This window comes from Alosa sapidissima, chromosome 8 (genome assembly GCF_018492685.1).
Source record: "Alosa sapidissima isolate fAloSap1 chromosome 8, fAloSap1.pri, whole genome shotgun sequence".
NCBI lineage: Eukaryota > Metazoa > Chordata > Actinopteri > Clupeiformes > Clupeidae > Alosa > Alosa sapidissima.
This window is the reverse complement of record NC_055964.1, coordinates 18159232-18187220: the sequence shown is the minus strand read 5'-3', so window position 1 is coordinate 18187220 and position 27989 is coordinate 18159232. Positions and strand designations below refer to the sequence as shown.

General features: G+C 39.5%; 2 protein-coding genes and 1 long non-coding RNA gene across 5 annotated transcripts; 2 read left to right on the top strand and 1 right to left on the bottom strand.

Moving 5' to 3' along the window:
* Window positions 1-127: 127 nt before the first annotated feature.
* LOC121715951 (E3 ubiquitin-protein ligase RNF135-like) lies at window positions 128-14421 on the top strand. Of its 3 annotated transcripts, none has more exons than XM_042102022.1 (8): window positions 130-423; window positions 5974-6079; window positions 7356-7451; window positions 10622-10717; window positions 11708-12233; window positions 12411-12520; window positions 12866-13024; window positions 13169-14419. In XM_042102022.1, exons 2-8 carry the CDS (start codon window positions 6003-6005, stop codon window positions 13251-13253), a joined length of 1149 nt encoding a protein of 382 aa, XP_041957956.1. In that variant the 5' UTR covers window positions 130-423; window positions 5974-6002; the 3' UTR covers window positions 13254-14419. The 3 variants fall into 3 exon arrangements, with proteins under 3 accessions (XP_041957957.1, XP_041957956.1, XP_041957955.1); XM_042102021.1 differs by having other exon boundaries at window positions 6002-6079; window positions 13169-14418; XM_042102023.1 differs by lacking the exon at window positions 10622-10717 and having other exon boundaries at window positions 128-423; window positions 6002-6079; window positions 13169-14421.
* Window positions 14422-14827: 406 nt separating this feature from the next.
* On the top strand, window positions 14828-26166 carry LOC121716000 (disintegrin and metalloproteinase domain-containing protein 9-like). Its single transcript, XM_042102108.1, has 22 exons — window positions 14828-15002; window positions 15650-15753; window positions 16040-16098; window positions 16805-16883; window positions 17656-17732; window positions 17929-18154; window positions 18240-18305; window positions 18653-18721; window positions 20711-20880; window positions 21111-21189; window positions 21307-21455; window positions 21688-21853; window positions 21966-22058; window positions 22136-22331; window positions 22546-22639; window positions 23372-23555; window positions 23839-23919; window positions 24120-24225; window positions 24394-24517; window positions 24780-24849; window positions 25290-25357; window positions 26002-26166. The coding sequence occupies exons 1-22, from the start codon at window positions 14873-14875 to the stop codon at window positions 26069-26071; spliced, it is 2460 nt and encodes an 819-aa protein (XP_041958042.1). The 5' UTR covers window positions 14828-14872; the 3' UTR covers window positions 26072-26166.
* Window positions 23950-24918, bottom strand: LOC121716002. The gene is made up of 3 exons (XR_006033730.1): window positions 24766-24918; window positions 24386-24505; window positions 23950-24041 (listed from the first exon to the last, which is right to left on the bottom strand). It is a non-coding gene; the product is annotated as an uncharacterized LOC121716002 (long non-coding RNA).
* Window positions 26167-27989: the final 1823 nt, after the last annotated feature.

Sequence of the window (27989 nt, the reverse complement as noted above, 5' to 3'; positions counted from 1 at the left end):
CTACATTTTAATCTGTTCCCTGTTCATTTTTAAATATTATTATGTTGTTTTGTATTTATGTGTCGCTTTGGACAAAGGCGTCTGCTAAATCCATAACCATAACATGGCCGCTGAAGGCATGTCACACAACTTTTCGCGCGAAAACATCTGTGATGCAACCTACCTCGTTCATTGGATAGGCTATGGAGACGTCACAGAAGTGTACAAGAATGGAATATGCCACAGAAATAAAAGAAATAGACAGAAATATATAGAAATTCAGTTATTCTGATATATTGGTACATAACATTACGCTCTGGAGTCGCAGTTGCATTTGTCATTGTTAGTTAGTGTCACCACACAGTCCTGACAGGCGCATGGTCTGGACCGCCTACTTCCTTGATAGTCGCAGCAGCACCGGCATCGGTCGACATTAAATCACATGTAAGTAAAATACTTCTTTATATTGTTTGTGTGGTAGCCTAAGCTATATCCGGTGCATGTTATGGGCGAAAGGTATAGCAAGCACTTCGCAAGGTGGCAATAGGTTAGCCTATGTAATCACTAAAGAATTAAAGAACTTCTTAACTTTTGACATGCCATTGGGCTCATTGATATATCTCATGACATTATGCAAGTCTGCAAGTGAAGGCCAAATCCTGTGTTGTTTATGCATATAGTTGTATATATATATAAATAGATAGATAGATAGATAAACATAAACATATAATGACTGAACTGTAAGCTTATTTTCCAGTTTATCTAGAGTAAACTGGCCCAGAGATAGGTCCAGCTAGGTGTGGCTAGGCTAGGAGGCTAGCATCTTTTACTGTCTGGATATTTCCCGCGAAAAGAGATATGACACGTGACTGCAGGTGAGGTCAGGTTTTTCCTCTTCTGTGTTTTTGTATTGCCAGTTTGCAAACAAGTGCATTACCACCATCATCTGGACTGTGGTGTGATCTCATTTGGATGTATAATCTTTAGATAGATAGATACTTTATTGATCCCCAGGGGAAATTCAAGGTCTCAGTAGCATGCAGACAACACACATTCACTAACAGCAGAAAAAGTAATTAAAGTATATAATATAAAAAAAACACAACTAAGCAATAAGAACAGTAGAAGATAAAGGATATACTAAATATACTAAAATATAAATTATACTAACACTTAATTAATCTAAATCAATTCTAAAAAAACAGTATCCACATAGTGGTGATTAATCTATCAAGAGGCACTTGTAATCAGGGTGCGATTTGTGTAAAAAACAGAGGGGGGGGGGGGGGGATTTTGAATGAGTTTGTAAACCCCCCCCCCCCAAAAAAAGAACGAACGATTCATAGCCTAGTAATGTCATGGCTAATAATACCCTATATTATTTTTGCCACCTTTGTAACATTTTAGTTTTAGTTTACCGTGGTGTATGACTTTAAACAGCGAGTGTGCTTGGTATGATGATCAGCTCCTCTAATGCAGGGTAGGACTACGTTTTGACAAGCATACAAATTCACCTTGTTCTTGCCCCATCTGAAATTACTTCTCTACTTTTGCTGCCTCCATCCTTTCTGTATTTGTTGTGTAAAAAAAACGTTGTATATGATGGCACTGAAGTCTTAAGTTAGTGAATTGGCTAACAGTGTTAGTTGGTAACCAAATAGCCTACACATTGCGCTACACGCTGCGTAGGCTACGTGCATTCTCTCTCCTGCTGATTTGCGTTCAGTAGCCAAGTGCGTAATATTGCAAAAGTTTAAAAAATAAATGTGTTTATTGTAGCCTACAGAAAATAAATAGCCTATCCTATCATACTGTCAGTTAATTGCCATACTGTCAGTAAATTGTTAAATTACAGTGAAGAGTTTGGAGAGTAAAGTTATAGGGCAACTTGAAGTTTTATGAAAATAATTTACGAACCAGAACATAAAGACCATGAAGCTTCTATTTCTTGCAGCTGTTAAAACACCCGCTAGATAGTTTAAATACCCACCAACATTCGTTTTTGCAGTACAGATTATTTCTAAAAGTTATTTGTCTACTACTGGCTGATTTATCAAACGAGTGCTTTCTCGTTCGTCCTCCGCAAACTACAGGTGTTTCGGTAGAGAGCCATTGAATAAGCGATGCCAAGCAATTTCTGTAACACTTTTTGTGACATTCAGCAAATATCTCCTCATTTAATGTAAGTTCCTTCGGACAATAGGCCAACGTTCTACTCTACGTGCAGTTGTCCTCCATCTCAGTTGCATCAGTTTTCTAATTTTGAAGGTTCTAAAACATTATTATGCTTCACTGAATCCTTCTCGTTTTCTTTCATTTGTCCAGCTAACTTTTACATTGAACCTAGCCATTTATGATGGATTACACACTCGACATTCTGAAATGTCCTGCACGATCAAGGCCAAATTAAGTTATCACGCAGCCACTGTGTCAGCAGCATCAGTGCTGACGGTGACGGTGCGTTTCTGATGTCAGATTATTATGTAGGCTAGCCTACTAGACTGTTCTCACGTTGCAGCGCTTTACTTATATGAAGTAGCATTAATCAATATGAGGGGCAGAGGGGGATAAATGTTGTCCCCCCCCGACGATAAAAATAATTTAGCAGAGGTAGGGATAGGAAAACCAGAGGGGGGGAAATCCTCACCATCCCCCCCTACAAATCGCACCCTGCTTATAATGACTGAGGCAGGGACTCAGCCTGTGATTCTCTGTGCATAGTAAGGTAAGGTAAGGTGCTCTGTGTAAGTGAGTGTCATGGTGATAGTGCAATGGTGATAGTGGTCATGGTGATAGTGCAAATGAGTAAGTCCAACAGTGCAACAATGCAGAAATAAAGTCTATATATCTATATATATAACTGAAGAGTTTGGTTCCAAAATGCTATATCTCCACTTTTAAAAACATTAGAAAGTCATGTTATTTGATCTTGTATTTCAGGTAATATCAATCAACTTGCTTTTTTGTTGTTTTGATTGAGTAAGATAAATCAAATAACAATACCTAGTTACAGTTCTACTGAAATTACTTGCGAAACAAAATGAATTTTTTTTTTTAATGAAAATTCATTAAAATGGTGGATATAGCGTTTTGGAATCAAACCCTTCAACTATTTACAGTTTTTCTCAGTCGCTTTGGTGCTTTTTTCAGATCAGAATGAAAAATCAAAATTCTCATAACTATTAGTTCAACCTCCACAACATTTAGTAATTTGTGCACATCATAGTAGCAATTTCTCCTTCCTCTGAACAAATTGCAAATACTTTTGGACATGTATCAGTTGCTTTCATACAATTCTCTGCTGTTTTTTAACATTATCATTTGCTTATGTCATGTCAGTCAAAATGAACTATACTTACGGATGCTGAATAGTCGTTCCCAATAAAACTAATAGTCTTCATTTCATTGCTTGAGTCATTACATACAAAATTGTTGAACTAGTTATCAAATTCTGTCACAATGCTGTAGAATTGCAAAGAGCATACAGTAAAAATGTACGTACTCAGTGTCTTGTACTCACTTACTCCCGTAATGTGTAACTTTACTGTAGTTTTCAAATGGATGTACAAGTACTGTATAGTGCTGTCTTGAGCTGTGAGCATGTTCAGGTAGTGTCAACGAATTCTGACCTTTTTTTGCATTGGAAAACACTGAGAGAACTGTCATAATGACAACATGACAAAGCCATTTGACTATCTTGTTCATAAACGATGGTGTCTTCTGAGTCTTCGATGGAAGACTTCTCATTTTGATGATACTGACAGTTTCATTGACATAAATACTTGCTTTTGAGGAATGAACTATCCATTTTGAGCAAGTGATGTGCTTTTGCAGGTCATCCACTAGGTTTTGCAGTTTGCACTAATTGTTTTGAGAAATGCACTAACTGCTGTGCAAATGTTAATAGTGATGTGAGAAAAGCACCAAAGCGACTGAGAAAAACTGTAAGAAAAGGTATAAGTGTGGCCACAGTTCGGCTGTGGCATGGAGGGAGGGGTTATGCATATGTGCTAATGTGCTAATATAGCACGCAAACAGTGAGGCAGAAAGACAGTGGTAAAAGTGGCTAGTGGTAAAAAGTGGCTAGTGGACAGACAGTATCCAAACATGGGGGGGGGGGGGGGGGGGTGAAGAGGCAGACAGACTATGCAGAGAAGTCTATCTCTCCACTTTATACAGACTGTATTCAAAAGAAAAGAAATCAAATCAACAGAAAACAAAAACAAACAAACAATAAAACTAAAGCCTGCAACCTGAGTTGCTGTCAGAAATACCATCAGCCTTAAAGATACAGTCAGAGATTACACAGGAAGTCACGTTTGTTTGTGTTTATGTTATATTTCAATTTATAACCTTTATTAGCTTTTGTGAAAAGGATTCTTGTTAGCCCTGCTGAGTCAAATCCTTCTAAGACGAGGGACACTGTCATTATCCCACGTCAATAAATGAAATTATACATGTTTGATTCATTAAGCAAAATTGTAAAGAGAAAAGTGTACTAATTAACTCAGTCTCATGAGAAGAGGTTTAAACACCCTTCCTAAATGCCTTTTTTACATTTAGGCTGGGCTTCATTTTTCATTCCATACTTCATTTAGGCTAGGCTACAGTGACAATAAGACAATGTTTAGGCTACATTTAAATATACCTTGTTTAGTACAGATGTTAAATCCTCCATAAATGTGCGCACAGGATTGTGGGTGTTCTAAGTACGTGTAACGGAGGCGAACTGAGCTAGCATGCTAGTTGCGCGTGTAAATCCTCACACCCCTAACCTTAAGAACGCTTCTAACCGCTGAGTTGGAAGCCTGGCCTTTTAGCTCAATGAGATGAGGTCTGACGTTAGCCAGGCTAGGATGCTTGATATAGGAACAGTACTTTGATGATGTGATGACGATGTAACGATGATGTGATGACGATGTAACATCCTTCAAATAGCAGCCTCCTTGAGTTTGAGAAACAGTCAGGGGTTTGTTTTTGTTTGGGGCAGGCTGCCCCCACTTTGTTTATTTCCAGTTTTCAGAGCCTGAGCTGCCTATAGATACCTGTTTTTTTTTTTGTTTTTTTTACTGTACTCACGGAATGGGCAGCTAGCGGTCGTGAGGAGATGATTGCTGAATATGTAAAAAAATGTTATGGGCTTGAAATTATGTAAAAGCCCTTACTGCACCTTTAATTATGGATTGCATCCCAGGCAAACTCAGTAGATTGTGTTGCCAGGCTCTTTCAAAATATTCAGCAATATGAGCAGGAAATCGGCCTTAAGTTGCCAAAACTTTCATAACAATGAAAAACACCACCAATGTTATTTTAAGAAATTAATTCAATTAATAATCATTGTTGTCATAATGACATGTACAGCACACTACCTCTGCAAGTCCCTGTCGATCATGAAGCTACTCCATTCTTACCACTTCAATCATAATCTGCTCCTGTTCACTCTGTCCCTTGGCTCAGGGTGTGGACACTGGGTCCCTCTTTTGTTTTCCTGCTTTCACTCGCCTGCTCCTCTGTCGGGCAGTGGTCATGGCCAGCCATCTCTCCTCCTCCAGGTTCCACCTGTTGCGAGTGCGACACAGTTTGTCTGATAGGCTGTTGTAAATATTGAAGCCTTTTTGATCATCCATTTTGATACCCTCATCCCTCCAAAGGTTTTTGGCTCTGAGAGCCATGGCATCTAACACAAGAAACAGACAGGACAGAGAAGGAAAAGTGAGGCCTTGTAAGAGATGGATCATACAATGAATCAATGGGCTACTGTTCCTGCTTTATGGGCTGATAGTTGGGCAACTGTAATTAAAATGAAAAATTATAACTTAAATGGTCTTGGCCTCAAGGTTTATCGGCCCTCAAGGATAATTCCTGGTAGTTCACACTACCAATTCACCTCTGTCTTCAGTACAGAAAGTATTTTTGGGCCCTGTTAAATTCTTTGCGCTCTCCTGAGATATCTATTCAATCCCCAACTTCACTTTCTTTTGTTTAATTCATCAGTGACCTGTTTTGCCTGATGTCCTTTTAGAATGAATTCAGAACAGTCACCTTCCCGTGGCCACAATCTTAAGGATACGACCGATATGTTGGACCTGGAATCAAAGAGGTGAGATCACATGTCATGAAGTCTCTCTCAGTGCTCTGTATTCCATGACATGAGAAGTGCATTCAGCCTTTTACAAAATGAAGCGCAGCAGATGATTCTGTGCACGGCATCAGTTTTGTTTTCTATGTACAAAAGAATGTGCTTTCATCAATATTTTGTTGACACTATGCTAACACATTTTTGTTTGGTTTTGAATGTTACATAAATGTCTTTCTTTTTCTTTCTCATCCCATATAACAGAGCTGGTACTGATAAAAGCTACCTAAGATGCTAATGTGTTATAATTGTTGATGTTTTGCTGAGAAAGCTTTTGTTATGTGGGTATTTCCTAGCCTGACGAGCCAGACCCACATTAGAATGTAGGGTCTGGGCACTCACCGTTGGCAGTGCTCAGTCCGAGGGGCGGGATAATCGGTTGTCTTTCAAATTCCCTCTGCATGCAATAAGACAGCGCGCTACAACTCATGAGTCCCATACGTTTTCCCACCAGCGGAGCTAGTTGGCTAGTTCAAACTTTTGGCAACTTAAAAAAAGCTTAACTCGTGTCACGCTGTTCGCCAACAGCAACATCCATCTTCTTTGTTTTCAAGTAGCAGGGAATTCAAGCCAAATCGTTGCAACTCTGCTATCAATCATTATGTTAAGCCCACCTAATGTCTCTGTACATGATGTGATTGGCCCTATCAGAGTTTAATTTTTCCAGCTCGCAAGCCAACGGAGAGTTGCTAGTCTAGCCCAGGCAGCAAATTACATATGCTGCCGCTAGGGTGCGTCTAGATTTCTAGGCTAGGTATTTCCGTCCCTGTATCACAGAACTACATAGTGCCCTGTACTTTATATTAATGTTTACATATTACTATAAGGGTACAAAATGGAAGAGGTATCAAAATGGTAGTGGTATATAAAAACATACAGCGAAAACTGATTGCTGTGTACAGTGCTGTGTACAGTTGCTTTAAATCTGTTTGCTCAATGACTGTGGACAGCATGGGGTCATGTCATTGTGTAATAGAGACGTTAAGCCAAAACAGAAAATGAGAGTTCCCATGTGTTCATATTAGAGCCCATGTAGAGGGTGCTTTTCCCATGAAGATATATAAGGGTGATTCCAGAATTTTGAACACATGTTACTGTATGCAGCCACATTTCTGCCATTTTTTCCCACGTAGATCTACATGTATTCACTATTTTTTCAAATGTTATAACCTTATAATATATTTCGTTATATTATCATTTCTAAATGTGTTTATTTCTATTTTATTGAAACATCAAACAGGAGCAGTTCACCGGATCTTAGTGAGATCAGTGCGAGGACTGACCGATCAAAGGGTCAAACAGAGAACTTTAATGGAGAACCTGGCATATCCATAAGGTTTGAGAGATTTCTAATTACGGATGTTTCATCATTAGTGTGGCTTCCTTATATATCTATCTATATATACAGTTCTGGAAAAAAATAAGATGCCACTGCACCAGGGCTGGGCGATATGGCCTAAAAACAATCTTAGATTTTTTCATTTCTTTTGAGCTTAAGGAGTGTGGTGCTTCTCATGCACTAAGCATGCTCACCAAGAAGTGGGACAACTTAGAGACATTTGGAATATTTAACTGAATATTCAAAATGAGTATGTTTACATGGACATTCATATTCCGAGTATTGCCCAAGATTGTATAAGACAATATTGGAAATATGGTGTTTGCGTTGTTAAGAGAATATTCCGTTCATTTTCCCGTTGACATGTCACACAGAATATTCTGATTAATTACGACTTTATGAAAGTTCTAAATGTTCCTTCTGTGAATGTTTTCATAGTAACCTTATCACTACCTAACCTATACTGCCACTTAAGTCGAGTGAGTTTCTTCCTCACCCCAAAAGTGTAGGCTACCTTCTTCTTCATTCCCGACATCTGTTCTGAAGCTCTACATCGCTCCACTCATAAATAACTTTGCTGCCAGAAGGTCACGACAGAACATGCGCGGATCTACGGGGTGGCAAAGGGTGGCAACTGCCACCCCTGGGACACAGTCTTGCCACCCCTGTTGCCACCCCATTTATAAATCAGATAATATTTTTTTAAGTATATTTTATGTTCATACATGTTGGACTGTGAGAAGGTGTGAAACCCGCACCAAACTCCTCTCAAACAGAAATCGCCGATTTAGAATCCCCCGTCCCCTCACAATGGTTTCACCCATCACCATCAGCGCAGTGACCCCCGCGAAATTTCACCATTGGCAGCAGATTGCACAGTGCATGCAACTATGTGTCAACTGTCTGTAGGCCTACAACGAAGTGGTAAGTTTGACCACCAAGTCGAAAAAGTCCATAATCAGACCCATAGTCAGTCCATCAGTTAACCCGGCAACAACCTCACTGTTAGACTACGTCATTTACATCCGCAAGACTTTGTCTCATCGAATTTTTTGATGATGGTCTGTGTGTCGCTAGTTTATAACATTTGATTGTAGCCTAAATACTGCTGTCAATGTCAACCCATACACGTGATAATTCAACACGGGTTCTCAAAATTGTCATGCATCCACTTTCCCAGCATCTATGACTATCCAAATTTGGTCGACATGTCAAATCAAACTAGAATATCTAATCGGTGTCAAGCTGGTGGCGGTTGCGTTTTTTTTTACCCTTTCTTTTCATATATGGTGTAAATCAATCTACAGAAGTAAAAGTAGCCTACAGTTACATGACTGAAATTCTACTCAATCACAATAAGTAAAAGTAGCCTACTATTTTCAAACAAACCCTACTCAGAGTAGGCTACTAGACTAGACGTTTGAAAGCACATCACATATGAAGCTTTGTGCATGAGCTGTAATTGCTTAGATTCCAGTTAAATCTTCCAGTTTCATTGGGTGATAGATTTCAATCATTTGCTGGTAGATGAACCAACAAGCTGAGGCCAGTACAGGAGTTTGTGTCCTCAAGAAATTAACATGTTGCTTGTTCACTCGTGTTTGAGGTCGTTTCTTAATAGGATATTTATAAAGGTACTTTAATACAGTATACATGTACTTCCTTATTCACCACTTTGTGAGTGAGTGAGTAGCCTAAATTGTGAATGGCAAGACGTAACATTTGACACTAAAGATCAGGGACTGAGGGGGACTGATTTCCATTTAGGTTCGTTCTGAGCAAAAACATTATTTGATATCATAATATTATAATACCTATATAATATTAGGTCTTAAAAATAATAGCCTAACTTAAAGGCACAGAAAATGTCCATGCTTTAAGCCTTGCAATAGCCTAACCTATGTATGGTGCTACCAACTGCATGACTTGCCTATAAATATTTGCCTAGTGTCTCTGGTATCTTATTTCACAAATTGTTTCAGTAATTTAGACTACATACTTGGAAAAGGCAGTTAGATAGTGTTGGATATTAATATTCTTTTTTTATCTACCGATGGCTTATTTTGTATGACTAAATTTGTCCATATTCCCTCAAAACTCACTAGAAGACATCATTTGAGGGGTCATGTTTTAAAAATACCCCCAAATCATCAGAATCTTGTTTCAATCCATATAACCTAAATCTATGTATGGCTTATTTTATAAATGTATCCATATTCCCTCAAAACTAACTAGAAGAAATCATTTGAGGGGTCATTTTTTAAAAGAATTCTCTGGGGGAACATACCTCCAAACCCCCCTAGAATTGCTTTTTGACACTGTATAATTTAAGTACAGACTACACTGACTGTAGTGGTTACACAGAGAAAGAAATTCACATATTAAGACCCACATCATCCAAAACGCCAGCTACATCTCCGATTTGCCTCCCACCTCGTGTAATGTAATGTAGAGAACAAAAAATATATTCAATGAAATCCGTAGAATTTTAGGTTTTGAATAATGTCCATGCCCCCCCTCCTGGAACCTCATGCCACCCCTTCGCCACCCCAGGAAAAAATCTCTAGATCCGCCCCTGTGACAGAAGAAATACAGCGGGCCGTCAAACAGTTTGTTATTTGCCATAATGCTGCGCTTAATTGTCGAGAAATGCTGTGAATATTCCAATAGGTGCCATATTGTGAATAAGGTGTTTACATGTCTAGAACATACCTCAATTGCGAATAAGATCGGAATACTCCACATACCTTATTTCGGTTATGTTTATTCTGAATATGATGTTATTCTGATTAAGACAATCAGAATATGCTGTTTACATGGCAGTATCTTCTGAATATTGTCTTAACTGGGTTAATATCGGAATATTAATGTCCATGTAAAAATACTCATTGTCATTCAACAATCATATTGCAAATCTCAATCACAATATCTGTCAGAAAAAAAAACGCAATTAGATATTTCCCCCAAATCGTGCAGCCCTACAAAGAGTCATGCCATTGTGTTATGGAGACTTCACATTTGAGCCCAATTCTGTATAGAGAATGTTTTTTTCATCAAATAACTGTCATATTCAGGGTGATTCTTAAATTTTGAATCTTATGCAACTAAATATCTGAATATCTTATTTCTAAATGTGTTTGTGTCTGTTTCACTGGGAAATCTGACAGGAGCAGGTCGCCATGTCTTAGCCAGGACTCTGAGAGGACAGACCGGTCAAAGGGTCAAATAGAGAACTTTAATGGAGAACCCAACATATCCATTAGGTTTGAAAGATTTCTAATTATGGATGTTTCCTTATTACTGTGGCTTCCTGATAGTTGTAGCCAATTAAAGGACAAGTTCTGTATTTTACACTTACTGCCCTGTTTTCAGATTGTTTCTGATGAAACTCAGTGAACACCCCTGACCACTCGGTGAGTTTCACGTCTTTGTAAACGAAAGTTTAATGCGTTTTAGGAAGGATTGTTCCAGTGCACCTATGCAGCCATTGTGGAGGTGGGGGGCCGCTACCACAGAAACCGAAAACCCTCAGACCAGCAGCATATGTCCAAATTTCAATCTTAACCGTTCTATTTCATCAGAAACAATCTGAAAACAGGGCTTTAAGTGTAAAATACCGAACTTGTCCTTTAAGTGATGCCACTGGTACACAACCTGCTTTTGAGCTTTTTGAGGCAAGGACACTATTTACTTTTTAATAGTGGGGCTGCAACATGCATGAAGGGATGGGGGAAAACCTAACCAGATCACTACTGAAATGGGTGGCCACAACCCTATTCCATTTATGGACAGGAAAAAACCCCAAAGACATCAAGCTTCTATTAAATACCTATATCACTACTGAAATAGCGTGTGATGTTGTGGCAACCGCACCTATATTCCCTTTATGGGCAGAAAGAGCAAAAGACAACAAGCTTCCATTAACGACGGCAGACCCCAGTCCCCATAATTGATCAGTGTGATCCGATATTACAGAATTATTATTCTGCCTGATCGGTCCATAACTATTCAAAATACGCATAATCTGTCAGTGCTTTACTGGAAGAACATCAAGTCAGCCACGCATTGGTGTTTGTTTCATGGCTGATCCCCTAGTTTTTATTGTGCGGTATGCATTGTTACACCTATGCATATTTTAGCTGTCAGATTTAGATCTTTATGTGTAGCTTTTCATTTGTAAAAATAATTACTCAGACCAATAAAGCAATTAATTGCTAATTTAAAGCAAACCTTTTTTGTCTCTTTCAATACAGTGACCCAGATCCACAGACTGAGGATCCACTCACATGCTCAATCTGTAAAACCGTTTTTGCAGACCCAGTATGCATCCCTTGTGGAGACAGCTTCTGCAAAAAGTGCATCACCTCACACTGGCAGCAGCCTAACCAGGAGGGAGTCTATGACTGTCCGCAGTGCTTAAAGGCATATGACACACCTCCAGAACTTTACACCAATAGAGTGGCGGTCCAGATGCTTAAGAGGGCTAATTACAGTCCAGTTCTTCCTAAACGCAGCCATGCTAGAGACGGAGATGTGGCCTGTGATTTTTGCATCGGGACAAAGCTGAGAGCTGTTAAATGGTGTCTGTCCTGCACTCCCGCCTATTGTGAAACCCACATCAAACAGCACTACACTGACCCTGTACTGCTGAAGCACCAACTTAAGGACGCTACAGGAGAACTGTGCAGGTGTCCAAAGCATCTTAAAACACTGGATGTGGTCTGCAACACTGACTTGTCTCTCATCCCCAGTGCAGAGAGCGTTGATTCTGAAGAAGAGGTACATTATGAAAATAATCTTGCTAGTTGCTAAAATTGCAATCCAAGAGTAATTTTGGATTATGCAAATAATCCTGCCCCTCAAACAAGAATGCTGAAGCCACAGTTTACCATACATAGAGGATACCTCTATACCTACATACCATGTATTTATATCAGTTTGCTTTATGTTCCTCAGCCCTTCACGTTGTCATCAAAACCTGAACCAGTCTTTACTCACCATTCCAATGCCTTGCAATCACCCCTTGCAGGCTCCAAATTTCCAGGGATGATGACCCCACCAACTGGGTAGGTGTGCTGCTAAATACGGTGCATGCTGCCTTTAGTGCTCCATTAGTAGCCTATATAATCATGTTGTTGAAGCCGTCTCGAAAATATTATGAGGCTATGCTTACAAATCATCAAGGTCACTCCGGTTTCTTGTCTTTTGATTAACAACTGTTGTCACTGTGACAAAGCATTAGATTGAAGTTGAACCTGTCTTCTAGATTTAACCATCCAGGAGAATAAGAGAATGTGGCAGATCATGTGAAAACAGTGAAATACGATGTATAGAATTGTTAGTTAGAAAGTGAATTATAGTTTCAAATTTGCGTCCTTTTAAAATTCTCTTTTTTCTCAATTATCCTACAGAACGCCAGGAACGTCCCAGTGTGGCTCCCTTGATTCCGACCCTAAAAGGCCTGTGAAAAGAGGACATGATGAAAGCCCTCCCCATCCATCAAAGCATATGAGAATATCCAGGAAACTTCAGTTTAACAAACCAGATGAAGAGGAGGCAGAGGCAGAAAGGTATTGGAGCACATGACATATATATGTGTGTGTGTGTGTGTGTGTGTGTGTCATGTGTGTAAATTTGTTTTTAGCTATATTGAATAATTACATACATTTATATTGAGTACATTTTTAACAAAGGGTATTCCTAACCGCTAACAGATTTAGCCACGGGTCCATACTGAATGAGAAGCTGATGAAGATGAGATGTGACACCAGACCTGACGTCATGCCTGCTAACATTTAGCTTTCAAAAAACGGGATTCTTTTATCTTTCTCAACACTCAGTATCAGTTTATGTGATGTGTTAATCATTTCTTCCCTAAGAATTTGACAACAGCTAGTTCTGGAGTAGGCAATTCAACTAGTCCGCTTGCTTGCAACACTAAGTGACAGGCTTCCTTATTTGGCTTTTGGGTTTCCAGGTTTTATGACAAACATAAGTAATTGATGGTTTATGTGTAGGGTGTATTTCATACACAATCTGGCAACCTGAGAAATGTCAGACTAATAGAAAATATGAATCGATCCGTGATTTTAAAATGAAGTTTGATGGGCATGCAAATTATGGGAGTTTTCCGGGAGAAATGACAAAACGGGAGGAAACCGGGAGATGACCTTGAAATACGGAAGAAATCCCGGGAAATAAATGGGAATGTTGGCAGGTATGCCTGACATGATGGGGGAGCAGCAGTGATATCACCATTTGATAATTGGTTGACACGGGTTTGTTTCCCGTACTTGCGGTTGCGAGTCTGTCACTTTAGATTTAAAAAAAAGTCTGTTAAATACCAGTCAACTTTATCAGTCAACAACAACCTAGGATTATCAAATCGGCCACTGTCTGACAGCCGTTATCACATGTCTGATATTGTCTGATGTCAAGATGTGTAATTTGTTTGTAAAATGTGTTGTATTTTCCATATTGTGGTGTTTTTTTATATGTGTGATATGTGCAATGTGCTGAGATTTCTTTGTAAATTTTAAAACTGATAGAACTGTGACTTGTACATTTAAAATGTAAATACTTGTTTATTCCTTGAAAAGTTATATAGTTTACATAGTATATTAACATAAGAAGATATTAATGTTTTCCTTGAACCATATGAATGAATGAATGAATGAATGATGATAGAATTAGATTTTTTTTACAGTATCAAACTGTTACCACTATGGGGCGATAGTGAGTCAGTGTTAGGAAGAGGAAAGGTTCTGTATCTGTTTTTTATTCCATGTGTAGAATATAGAACATAACATGCTCAAGAGACTTTTGTATTATTCCCCACAGACGCAATGTTAATATGCTGGCCTTCTTTGAAAAAATAAAAGACTCAATGAGACCCTGAGGTGATTTACCTTTTTTTCTGGTGACTGAGGCCTTGGTAAGCTACACATTTCTAATGGAGCAGGCATTTCCATTCTGAAACTGGAAGGATTTTCTGTTGGAACACAAGTGTGGCCTACGTTCACATGTTTGTAACCTATATCAAAATTGAAAGTTATGTGTAGCCCTAATCCAATTGAATGAATAAATCAGAAATTACTGTGAAGCCTACAACTGTAAGTACAAGAAACTTGTAGTTAATTGTACGGTTAACATCTAGAACCAAGAAATCATTCATCTCTTTCATTCATTTTGTTTGTATTTAGCTACATCAGAAACAGAAGATTGTTCTGACCCTTGTGCTTTCAGAGTTGCATAGTTATTAGTCAGCGTGACTTCTCTTTATCCTGGTAATGATGTCACACGTTTGAGCAACTCACTGGGTAAATTATAAATAGATACAATCTGCTGTCAAAACAGTGTCCATGTGGCATGCATGTAATGAGCACGTTCTGTTTCAGCTATTTAGTGATTTGTGTTTTATGAAACAAAAGGATTTCGTTGTATTAAACAAGATATTTAAGTTGTCTGTCATGGGAGAAAAAAAATCTGTTTGGTGCTACAAGATCTTCAGCATTGCTTTAATCTTTGACCTTGTCAACTGCAATAACGGTAAGTAAAGTGAATATTGTTATAGCCTAGTCTTACTGTAATAACATTCAAATGAAACATAGGCTAATTGTTTTACTAAATGACAATTGCAGTATAATTAAGTAGGCCTAGGCTATATCTTCACAATTAAATTAAATCAAATAAAACCCACTATAATGTTTATAATAACAGTTATGTTTAGTTTTACTGTGAGATCAATTCAGCTGGTTTAAACCTCTACGTGGTAGGCCTAGCTTAGTGTGAGAACATTTGCTCATAGTTTTCCCTCAACAAAACAGCGTGGATATGGTTTCTTTAATCTAGGGAGTCTGTAAATTAATTACGCCTATAGTAGCCTAGCCTATCACTGAAATGGGAGAAGGCAGTGGAACGGTGCTTAATTTTGTGATGTATACTTATGCCTCCTGTATTTTAAGGAAGAACATTTATTTAGTTACAATGCATTATTCATTCACAAAGAAAATTGGTGTCCTTAAAGGTTGGATTTTTTTTTTAATTTAAGCATGACGATCAATTTACAAAAGAGGACTTTTTATTCTTCTTTTTAGTCAAGTTTAGCAAGGGTGTGTAAATGTTGTGTGACTGTAGGCCCACTCACATTTTACTGTCATGAAGTCAATAATCCTCTGTCACAATTCCATGTGTAGGGTCAGCCTTCCAGCAAACTTCTCGCTTCTCTGCTTATGAGGTGACCGTACCAAAACGCATAGCACGACAGAGGAGAGACCTGGATAACCAAGACACAGGGGAGGTACATTTCAAATAAAGAATCATCATCCATCTCAACTGTTGTGTTAATATGCCCTCACTGACATGCATACAGGTGGTATGTCATGTTGATCACTTACATTTGTTGATGTAATATGAACTCAAGTTAGATTTATTACATAGACCAAGTTCTCTGCACCCTGACGGCTTGAGTTCATTTCTAGTCTCATCCTTCATGTGAGTGAGTGGTTTGTGGTTATGGTTAGTTAGCAGACACTTTTGTCCAAAGCGACTTAACAATTGACCGGAGCCCTTTTTGTCTGCCTAAGGTGACTTACACCATCCAAGCCCAGGGCAAGGAGCATGTTGTTATTCTGGAGAGGAACAAGTAAGTGTTTATATGAATCCCCCTCATAACCCTTAACTCTGCCATAATATTGTACTTGTTTCTCTGATCGATAGCCAGTTCCCGCTTGTCCGTTTTGTGCCTTGTTGTTATCTTGTACAGCATACTTACACACACCTGTCGCTGAGCTGTGATATATCCCGATACATTCTTGCATGCATATTCTTGGACCTCACTAGTAACCATTCAGACAACCTGAAAAAAACTTCTCTTTTGGCTTTTCTTGCATGCAAGTGTAAGCACCATGAACTTGTGAACCAATTTTGCTATCCCAGTGACTGCTTTCAGAAAAGACTCAGAAACAGAACCTATTTGAAGGATACATAAATAGATCAGAGAGGGTTTTGTTAGTAAAGTTTTACTTCACCAAGGTATGAAGTGGCAGAACAAGTGGCTTGAGAAAGTCTAATAATTTTATAATAATAATTTTTGTTTGTTTTCTTGTTTTGATTCCATAAAGGCACACATTTAAACCAAAATAAAACTTCATAATTCACATTAACTGAAAGTGTATGAGAGATTGGCATCATGCATCAGCATAGCATTAAACAGAAATTCCTTGAGCTTCCCTGGTTGAACTGAAGTTGTAATTGAATGACTGGAACTATGTCTTCATTCTGTCTCTGACATCAGTACTGTTACGCCTACACATTGTTGACGTCTTCATGTTCATGTGTTTTGTTCATAGTGTCCTACTTCCCTGGAATTTCACTGTTTACACATATGGTAAAGATGGCTCACTCATCACTGAGAGACCTGACATGCAGGTAAGAATCACATTCACACACAGAGATTCACATAGACACACATACACACACACACATACATAAAGATTCACATAGACATTCATATTACATCCACACATCCACAAAGATTGACTAGACACACAGACACATACACACATACACATAGCAAGCTGTTTTTATTTACTTAAACTAAGCTAAGATAAGCTTCACAACATCTATTCTAGTTTTTAACAGCACTTGAACAGTGCTATAATCATCAGCCAAACATTGACCGCAAAATCACATGCTTCATGAAAAAGTCATGAAAACAGGAACTATAACTTAAAAAAGCATTTCCCCAAAACACAGAGTAGATGATGACAAATACATGGGGGCAGAGCTGTCAGGAACACACTGCATCAGAGCTAGATAACACATTTACTGACATAATTTCGACATAATTTCCATTTTTTTTTAAAGGAACGACCCCTAATGGAGAGCACATCAGTCATCCACATCCACAGCAATTCTCATTTGTAAACTGAAAACATATGCATGCCTGATGTTGTATGATGTAAATGAATACAGTAATTTCCTGTGTATTAGCTGCACTGTATATAAGCTGCAGGACAGTGTTTTATGCAAGTTAAAAGAAACAAAACCATATTAATACCATATTAACTGCCCCCGTGTATTAACCTCATAGCTGAAGAAACTTTGCTAAATCAATGTAAAAGCCGCGGCTAATAGTTGGGAAATTAGGGTACTCATTTTCCCTTCATTTAATTAATGTTTACCCTTCAATCCTTTGCAGAATCACTGTCACTACAGAGGCTATGTGGAGGATGTTGAGTTTTCATCTGCATCTGTCAGCCTCTGTTCTGGGCTCAGGTACAATCCCTCTAACTTCCTGGGTTGTTCTATGAAGTATAGTGCCTCTCAGCATTTTGTCTTTATACACTAAAAACGGACTTATATAACTCCGTGTTCAAAAGGAACTTTTTTAACATAAAAAAGTATCTTCATAAGTATCCTCAAAAGCTCATCAACAGTACATAATTGTCTTTATTTATGTATATGTCGTCAGTGGGTTTTTGATGGTAGGGAACACTACATTGGGGATTGAGCCTCTGGAGGGCTCATCTGGCTTTGAGCATGTGGTGTACCGCTTGGAGGATGAGGAGACGGAACCTGTCACCTGTGGAACCCCCCACACCCATCACCCTAGCGACAGTGACATCTCCTCCAAAGCCCAGAACATTGGCCACTCTCACAGTGGTATGTCTGGGGATCCTGTCAGTCATTTACTCAGAGTAAGTGTGTCTGTCTGTGCATGTGTCTGCTTATATGGTGGCATTCTTTTGTACTGTATATACATGTGTTTGTGTTTTTCACCAGAGGAGGCGAGCTATTATGCAGCAGACTCACTACGTGGAGCTGATTATAGTGGTGGATTACAATGGAGTGAGTAAGATTCACACCGACCCTTGAGCTTCTCACTTAAACCAAATCAAAAGAAAGATCTCCACACTTCAAATTAAAGTTTCTGGGACCATGTAACAGTGTACAGATTTTTCTTTTGAATCTCATCTTCAGTCAAGTTTTGATCGAGCACCCGTACAAATTGTTGGACGTGCCTTCCCTGCACTCTGCTTTTTCTACGAATTACACAGACCCTTGAGCCTCTCACTTCATCATAGTTCTTCATATGAATCAGTAAAGAGAATGTGATATGAAATCAGTGTCAGGCAGGTGCAATGGGGTTTCCTCACGCCCTCTCCTCTCTCCTCTCCCACTTTTCTCACCAACAGTTCAAAGTAATGGATAATGAAACCCGGGTTCAAGACCAGATGATACAGGTTGCAAATCGCCTAGACAGTGTAAGTCTTGAAGTGGCATACTGTACTGTAAAAGTCCGGCTTCAGAAAGTAAAAGTCCTGCCACATTTTTGTTTCAACCATTCACTTAATCAGCTGATTCTAATTAGCACAGCTCTTACAGTTTTTCTCAGTCGCTTTGGTGCTTTTCTCACATCACTATTAACATTTGCACAGCAGTTAGTGCAATTCTCAGAACAATTAGTGCAAACTGCAAAACCTAGTGGATGACCTGCAAAAGCACGTCACTTGCTCAAAATGGATAGTCCATTCCTCAAAAGCAGGTATTCATGTCAATGAAACTGTCAGTGTCATCAAAATGAGAAGTCTTGACACCATCGTTTATGAACAAGATAGTCAAATGGCTTTGTCATGTTTTCATTATGACAGTTCTCTCAGTGTTTTCCAATGCAAAAAAAGGCACTGCTCAAAACAGCACTATACAGTACTTGTACAGCCATTTGAAAACTACAGTAAAGTTACACATTGCTGTAGTTAGGTGAGTAAGTGAGTACAAGACACTGAATACGTACATTTTTACTGTATGCTCTTTGCAATTCTACAGCATTGTGACAGAATTTGATAACTAGTTCAACAATTTTGTATGTAATGACTCAAGCAATGAAATGAAGACTATTAGTTTTATTGGGAACGACTATTCAGCATTCATAAGGATAGTTCATTTTGACTGACATGACATAAGCAAATGATAATGTTAAAAAACAGCAGAGAATTGTATGAAAGCAACTGATACATGTCCAAAAGTATTTGCAATTTGTCCAGAGGAAGGAGAAATTGCTACTATGATGTGCACAAATGACTAAATGTTGTGGAGGTTGAACTAATAGTTATGAGAATTTTAATTCTGATCTGAAAAAAGCACCAAAGCGACTGAGAAAAACTGTAAGCCAGATAGATCAGGTAATTAGTGAAATCACTTGTGTTAAAGGGGAACTTGGCAACTATTTCAACGTAATAAACTCGTTTAGAAATCATTTGGATGGTTAAATGACCTGTTCCGGTGAAAATGGGGACTTTTCCCACGGCCCCTAGCGTCCCCAGGCGGAAAACCAACCTTGCAACATTGAGACTACCGTCCCGGAAAGAGAAGTGAGAAACAAGAAACTTGTTTTAAGTCGTGTTTCTTACCTTGTAAGATCCACATTGTTCTGCCGAACTTATGCTAACCGTTTCGCTAACTTGTAAACAAATCCATGTGCTTTATCGTTACCTTTTTCCACAATTTGAAATAGCCTAATGCACAATTTCTCCAGCAGAGGGGGAAATATAGCTAATCCTGGCAAGTTTCCCTTTAAGTGCACAGGTAGAACCAATACATGGCAGGACTTTTACTCTCTGAAGCTGGACTTTTACATCTCTGGTCTGTACATATTTTATGACTGTGACAGTGTATTCTTCTGTGAAGTCAATTTCTCTGTCAATTCTCCTCGTTCTGTCATTATTATCATTATTCACTTTTTTATTCACTTCATCAATATTCGCTACATATTCTCCCACCTCTTCTCCCTGCTCTTCTGTTTCACTACTAATCTTTCTCCTCTGAAACACTTCCTGTTTCTCCTCTTCACCTCACCGGCTGTGTCTCAAACCCCATACACTGCTAGTGTCCACTGAGCACTTACTTGCGTTGTGCCCACTTTTCGATGGTTAGTACTGTCCCAATATCTGTACTATATACTAATAACTTAGTATTTGAAGTGTGCAAATAGGAGACACAGCCACCGTCTCCATCCTTTCTCCTGGCCTCTCTCTATCCCTTTCTCCTGACCTCTCTCCATCCCTTTCTCCTGACCTCTCTCCATCCCTTTCTCCTGGCCTCTCTCTATCCCTTTCTCCTGACCTCTCTCCATCCCTTTCTCCTGGCCTCTCTCCATCCCTTTCTCCTCTGAAACATTTCCTGTTTCTCCTCTCCATCTCACTGTCTCCATCCTTTCTCCTGACCTCTCTCCATCCCCTTCTCCTCCCCTGCAGATGTATGCGCCGTTGAACATCCGTGTGGTGCTGGTGGGGTTGGAGATCTGGACGGCAGGGAACCTCATCACTGTGGACAGAAATGCTGGGGGCGTGCTGTCGCGCTTCAGGGAGTGGAGGGCACAGAATCTGCTGCCCCGCCATCGCCATGACGCTGGCCATTTTGTTGCGTATGTGTGTGTGTCTGTTTGTATGAGTTTGTACCTGTTTGCAGTCATTGAAATGTTGGGCTTTTTATTTCGTTTTTAGTTTATATCCAAATTAATAACATATATACAATAACTCATTTTGTCCGTCAAAAAATAATGTAGTATAGTTCCGATGACTTAAATCGTGTGGATTTGTCTCCCTCTTTCCCACCTGCATCACTTTCTTATCTACCTCCACTCGTCTCTTCCAGGAAACAACATTTTGGAAATATCGCTGGGCTGGCCTACGTTTCCACTGTCTGCAGTCAGTTGAGTGCTGCAATAAACATTGTAATTCAGCAGTTCTTCACATAAGCTACATTACAGCAAAATGCACCTCTTTCCAAAACAATTTGTACATGACATCATGTTAGGTCACTAATCAAGTTGTCTTTGTTCCTTCCGCAGTATGGGAGCGTGGGCTACCTCTCATCCATTATGTCCCATGAACTAGGCCACAACCTGGGTATGGGTCATGATCGTCCAGGCTGCCACTGCCCAGCCAAACAATGCAGAATGGGCGCCAAAGGCACATGTGGAGACTCATGTGTTGATATGTGAGTGATTGTTGAATTTTTTTATAGCATTTGTGTGTTAGTCTCTGAATGATAATGTGTGGAAAGAGTTCAGAACACTGTTTCTGAAACAGATAATGCAGTATAATTCTGTAAGGAAAAAAAATGACCGAATACACACATCCATTAAATGATCTCTTCACTTTCTCTCCTGGTCTCCCACTTCCATCTTTCCCTTTTTCCCTGGGTCTTTGCTCCTTTTCCTCCTCTGCAGTGTTTTCAGCGACTGCAGTGCTGATAGCTTTGAGAAGTTGATGCTGAAAATGGGCCACCATAACTGTCTCCTCAACGTGCCACAGCCACACAAGACCTACCGCAAGCCCTACTGCGGCAACAAGCTGCTGGACCCAGGGGAGGAATGTGACTGTGGCTCGGAGGAGGTGTGTGTGTGTGTGTGTGTGTATGTGTGTGTGTGTGTGTGTTTTAAGCATGCATGTGCTCATGCATGTGTTAAGTGTTTCTCTACTGTAAAACTACTGTTCCTCTCCTCAGGAGTGCAAGAAGGACCCGTGCTGTGAGCCAAACACCTGTAAGCTGAAGTCCTGGGCTCAGTGTACCGATGGGGAATGCTGCAGGAACTGTAAAGTAAGTCATCTCACAAAAAAAAAATTCAACTATTATATTTGATCTACATTACTAATGATTGTGTCTTTCACTCTCAGTTCCTGCCAGGTGGTTATGAGTGCCGCAGCCGGTCAGATGAGTGTGACCTTCCTGAATACTGCAGCGGCTCGTCTCCTTTCTGCCCGGCTGATGTCTTTGTGCAGAACGGGCATGTCTGCAGGAACAACCAATCATATTGCTACAATGGCGATTGCCAACACCATGACACCCAATGCAAGACCTTATTTGGTTCCAGTGAGTTCCAGCTTCTATTTAGTTTTTCTTCAGTTTAACTCTTCATTCCTAAATCTTAACAGGGCTTTAACAGATATGGTATCTCTATGCACAGTACCTGTTTTATGTGCTGAATATCTTTGCTCTTTACATTTCAAACTGCGTTTCAATATATTTTCCTATTTTCAGTAGCATTATGTGTTCAAAAGTTCTGACCCAAGTTTTTTTTTGACAGAGGCAAGGTCTGCAGCAGATGTGTGCTATGAATTTGTGAACTCTAAGGGGGACCGCTTTGGAAACTGTGGTGGCAACCGGGGGTGCAGTGCCAGGTTAGATACACATCTTCCATGGGCAGATTATGAACTTTCGGGCCCCTGGGCCCAAATGTATTAAGGGCCCCCCACTTATTGTCGTATATGTGGGAGGGGGGGGTTGGGGGTCCTCCCCCAGAATTTTTTTAATTTGTTTGATGCGATTTCCTGTATTCTGGTGCATTTTGGGGATGGCCAATACTAAATTCAATCAGATTCATAGCCTACATCCTGATTTGTTGATATTGAGGCAATGATTACATGCAAAGGCTTGGGCTTCAGGGCCCCCTGACCCCTTGGGCCCCTGGGCCTGGGCCCGGTAGGCCTGTGCAGTAATCCATCTCTGACATCTTCAGACAGCACACAAACAATAACATACAAACAACATAGAAGCTAGAGGCTAGTTTACTATGACAATCAAATGTATATCTGTGAGGGGGCGCTATGGTGCACGTACGGGTCCAAGTGCCCACAGGGACACACACACACACACACACACAGATATATATATATCAGGGTAAACATGACAGGAGAAGAAATGACTGTGGTATAATTATATATATCCATTCTCAAACTACATTCACAGAATGTCTGACAGTTCTTGCTAAATAAAACACTCGCTTCAAAAGTTTTACTTGTGCTCAGAACCAAACAGTGTCAGAGTGCCGATCCAGTGTATGATTGAAGTGTTTCCTTAACTTGTTTGAGCAGTATATAGTATATATATTTGTGCACATTGTATCCCTGCAGGGATGCCAAGTGTGGGAAGCTGCAGTGTGAAAATGTTCATTCGGACACCGTGTTTGACACTGAGCCCTCCATCATATCAACCACCATTGGTAAAAACAAGTGCTGGGGGGTGGACTTCATGATGGGGCCTGATGTGTTGGATCCAGGAATGGTTAACGACGGAACAAAATGTGGAGAAGACAAGGTGAGTTGGCATTACAAGGAAAAGAGGAAAGCCTCAGGAAAGCCACTCAGTGTTCGCACGCACGCACGCACACACACACACACACACACACACACACACACACACACACACACACACACACACACACACACAGGTATCACCATGAAGAACACAGCAAAACCACACCAGTAGTGATGACAACTAGAGAGAAATAATAGATAAATAAATAATGTTACATGCACAGATATGTTTTTATTATTAAAATGACCCGAATGTGCTCTTCTGTGCTTGTCTTTGTCTCCAGGTGTGCTTGAATAATAAATGCAAGGATGTGTCAGAGCTCCAATTTGACTGTGACATGAAGGACAAATGCCATGGCCACGGGGTAAGATTGTACTTCAGTACTCTCACTGCCCCACACAGTTCATCCAGCTTGCCACATCTATCTGTCTTCTTCTGGGCTTTAGTATTTGTCAGTGTTTTTTAGTGTTTTCCCCTCTGACTTAACTGAAAGAAAAAATACCAGTCTGCAATAAATATGACTCTGAGACAGTAAACACGGATCTGTATATGTTCACATTACAGGTCTGTAACAACAATAAAAACTGCCACTGTGATTACGGATGGGCTCCCCCTTTCTGTAAGGAAGAAGGCTATGGAGGCAGCCTCGATAGCGGCCCTACATGGAACGGTAGCCTGAGACTGAGGCATCCTACAGTATCCATGTTTAATGATATACAAAACATTAATTTAGAATGGCTTAGTTTCCCACACAATAAGTTGCTGATAAGAACATTTCCATTTAAAGCTCACTATCTGGCATGCTCTCTCTCCATTCCTCTCTGTCTTACCCCTTTAGATAAAGACAAGGCCACCAGGGTTGGTTTGCTGATATATTTCTTCCTAGTACTTCCTCTGCTCCTGCTGGGTATGACTGTGTTTATTGGTTGGAACCAGCTGCAGCAGCACTTCTGCAGGAACAGGTGCGAGTGACTGAGGGATGGGAGTTTATGGGGTTGGAGGCAGGACAGGAAATTACCTCACAATAAAGTATGTGTACTTCATGTAACCCAGAGCCCTAGAAAGAGATCTATCTCTAAGGCTCTGATGTAACCCTGATGTAACATGATAGATGGAATCAAATTCATTTGATTTTAGCTTCAGAAGTTTGAAGAACTGATTCCATGCTGAAGTGGACACTTGAAAGGACACCTGAAAAGGAGACTCTTACTCTTTTTCCTCTAGGACTGAATGTAGACAGCAGACCAACAATCAAAACTCAGCCTCTCAGGCAGGAAACCCTACTACAGATGGAGTGAGTCAGAACACACACACACACACACACACACACACACACACACACACACACACACACACACACACACACACACTCACACTCACTCACACTGCATAGACATGGTGAGAAAACAGTTGTGATTGTGTTTTATGAAAATTAACAAAGACTGCAATTTCATTTTGCTTTTTTTCTGATTATTTACATTAAATACTCATACATCTTCTGGACAGAAGAGAGCATTTTTGTTCTTTATTTCTAAAGGTAGAAGATTGCTGTAGATTCACCTTCCTGAAGAGTGTGATTAGATTCAATAGATCACACTGAAATGGCTCAATCATCCTAATTCATCTTTAACACAGGAAAATAAAAGAGTAATCTATGCTGATAATGTGGCGGTTATAATAGTTGAAGCACTAAAAAAAATCAGGGAGCTCAGATTTGCTTTTTGTGTTTTGCAGGTTGTTCAGACTTCAATGCTGGCCTTTGTGCCTTCTTATGGACCTTCGAACCCGCAATCCCAATACAAGTGAGGGTGATGCTCAGATATCTATGGCTTAAAGCAACAAGCAATTCATTTTGGTATCAGCTTCTGATGCATTTTGGTGGCATGTGGTCATCTGATGGAGAGATAAAACTTCTGTGTTACGGACAGGAACTCAAAATGTTGAGAAAAGCTTTTTTAACATTGCCTTAACTAAACAGTACATTTAGAGAGAGTGTGGTGGGACGGGTGAGGTAGCCCAGTGGTAAAGGAGCTGAGCTTGCATGCGGTAGCCAGAAAGTTGTGGGTTCAATTCCCTGGCTTCCACTGTTCTGCCCTTGAGCAAGGCACCTAGTTGCTCCGGGGACATAGCCTATGTAAGTCGCTTGGGATAGAAGCGTCTGCTAAATCTAAATGTAATGTATATTTCAGGTTTAAAAAAAACAAAAAAAAAAAAACATCTGAAGTGACCAGATTCATATATTGTATCAAAACGGTTGTTTGTTCACATTCTGTTGCTATATCCAGGTTTTATAAGGGGCTCATTACAAATCTCCAATAACAAATATGACAGAGCATGCTTTTTGTTTGGTCATTTGTCAGTAAACAATCTCCAACCATACCTTGAATGTTGGTTTTATCTAATAATTCACTTGGCTTTTACCCGTTCTCTCTCTCTCTCCACTTAGACCCCATACTGTAGCGACACACATGAGGCCTCAGCGACTTCCTCCTCCTCTTCCTCCTCCTTGTGTATAGTACTAGTAGAGCCTGTTAACGGAGAGCCGGATCACTCCCAATTAACTCCATTGTACCTGCAATCTGTTGCAGTTCCGCTAGGGGTGATCACGAATAAGTGCAAAAACAATGGGGGTCTATGGAGCTAGACGGCTAAAATTGTCTTTCACCTGGTTGTCGTTGAAAAATCGAAGATTTGATTGTGGTTTCTGCAAGCTCACTATGGATTATAGGTCAAAAGTTGAATGAACGAGTACTTACGTTCTTTCGATTTCTTACAGGTTGGGTCGTTGTTACCCACAACACACTAGCTTTCTGCTAATGAATGACGTCATTGACGCATTTGAAAGGCTTTTTAGAACAAATAAGTGACTCAAAAAATATAATACTCAGCGGTGTGTATTTTCTCTGTCCCCTCTTTCGCATGCAACATTCAAATTTCTGGGCAAAAAATTATATCCCGAGAAAAGTGGATTTGAGGGGTACAGCTCCATAGACCTCCATTAATTCTGCACTTATTCGTAAGCGCCCTCATGTGGAACCAGAAAAGGAACTGCAACCAGTTCAGAAACCGGAAGTTTCCCGAGAGTGGCGGTTCTCCCCCTTTATTAGACATTCTCTGGTACTAGGCAAGACAAAGGTGTCTGTCTACAGAAATGCTGTTGCGGGTATATAAAGGAGTCCGGCACCAGCAGTTTTCAGTAAAAAGATTATGTTAAAGATAACGCAGGACATCATATTCTGATTGGGGAACACAACCCACTCACACAAACGACTGTGCTTCTTATCACTTCATTTTTTTCTGTATGTTTATTTTATAATGCTGTGAATAAAATTTGTTTACATTTTTGAAAATTGGTCAGTTTTTAAGTAAATTGCGGGTTTTGTTCATGATAAGTACAATCATTGTCATCATGTGTATAATTGTGTATGGGTAAAGATAACATAGAATGGACGAAAGGAGTATTTACCCATTGAGATAAAAAATTCAAATTTTCAATAGATTTCATTGGCAAAGTAAATGATCTAATGTAAAATTATAGTACAATTTAGAAATACCCATTATTTCCCAACTATAAAATGAGGTTTATACATTGATTTTAAATTCTGAATGTACAGTATCAACCAAATCATTGGAACTTACCAGATCACCTATGTTGTAGTTTGATATGGGTTTCAATTGATCTTTCACTCAGCAATACTTTTTGTGTCCTTCTCTAACATTTACTCTGGTGAAATGAGCTTTTATTTTATTCAGCTAGTTTTAAAGGACCAGTATGTAGGAAACTAGATGTACCGCATAGCGGTACAAAATATGACCGCCGCTCAGTCCTGTACATCCGTTCCGCGAAAATAAATCACACTTCAATTTGTCTCCATATTTTACTCCATCCCCCACTCTTGAAACTTTTGTGTATGCTTGTTTGGCATGCCTGAGTGTGTGTGTGCGGCTGCACAGAAAGTACCCTACTGGTGCTGAAAAGGTGAATAGATTGTAGAATAGCCAAAGAAGATGTAGAATTGTTATAAAACCTTTAAAATCTCTAAACAATCACAAGTAGGGCAGTTCATCACAGTTCATCCATTGCAACTGGATTGATGAAAGGTCACTTACACCTGTAGGCTACATTGTATTTGGGAAAAGCAAAAGGTATAAGCATAATGTTATTTATTTATTTATTTTTTTATTTTTTATGTATTTTTAAACAAAAACATCTCTGTCAGTTCCATGCCATTTTCAACAGCTATCAAAAACAAAGGTCATTTTTGGATGGATGGATTTTTTGTGAATGTTTCTTCTTCTACATAAGATTTTAGTCATCTTTAGTTCATGTAATACTTTATTGTCAATGCACAAATTAAGTAACAGTAGTCTGAAACGTTATTGTTAATGCACAAATTAAGTAACAGTAGCCTAGTCTGAAACGAAATGCTGTTT

Excerpts from the sequence above, each read along its gene's own strand:
- LOC121715951 (XM_042102022.1), top strand. The coding sequence starts at position 6,003 with ATGAATTCAGAACAGTCACCTTCCCGTGGCCACAATCTTAAGGATACG. Across the intron at positions 10,718-11,707 it reads GAACCCAACATATCCATTAG|TGACCCAGATCCACAGACTG; the intron begins GTTTGAAAGATT and ends CTTTCAATACAG. Across the intron at positions 12,521-12,865 it reads ATGATGACCCCACCAACTGG|AACGCCAGGAACGTCCCAGT; the intron begins GTAGGTGTGCTG and ends ATTATCCTACAG.
- LOC121716000 (XM_042102108.1), top strand. The coding sequence starts at position 14,873 with ATGAAACAAAAGGATTTCGTTGTATTAAACAAGATATTTAAGTTGTCT. Across the intron at positions 21,456-21,687 it reads GGAGACTCATGTGTTGATAT|TGTTTTCAGCGACTGCAGTG; the intron begins GTGAGTGATTGT and ends CCTCCTCTGCAG. Across the intron at positions 24,518-24,779 it reads CAGCACTTCTGCAGGAACAG|GACTGAATGTAGACAGCAGA; the intron begins GTGCGAGTGACT and ends TTTTTCCTCTAG.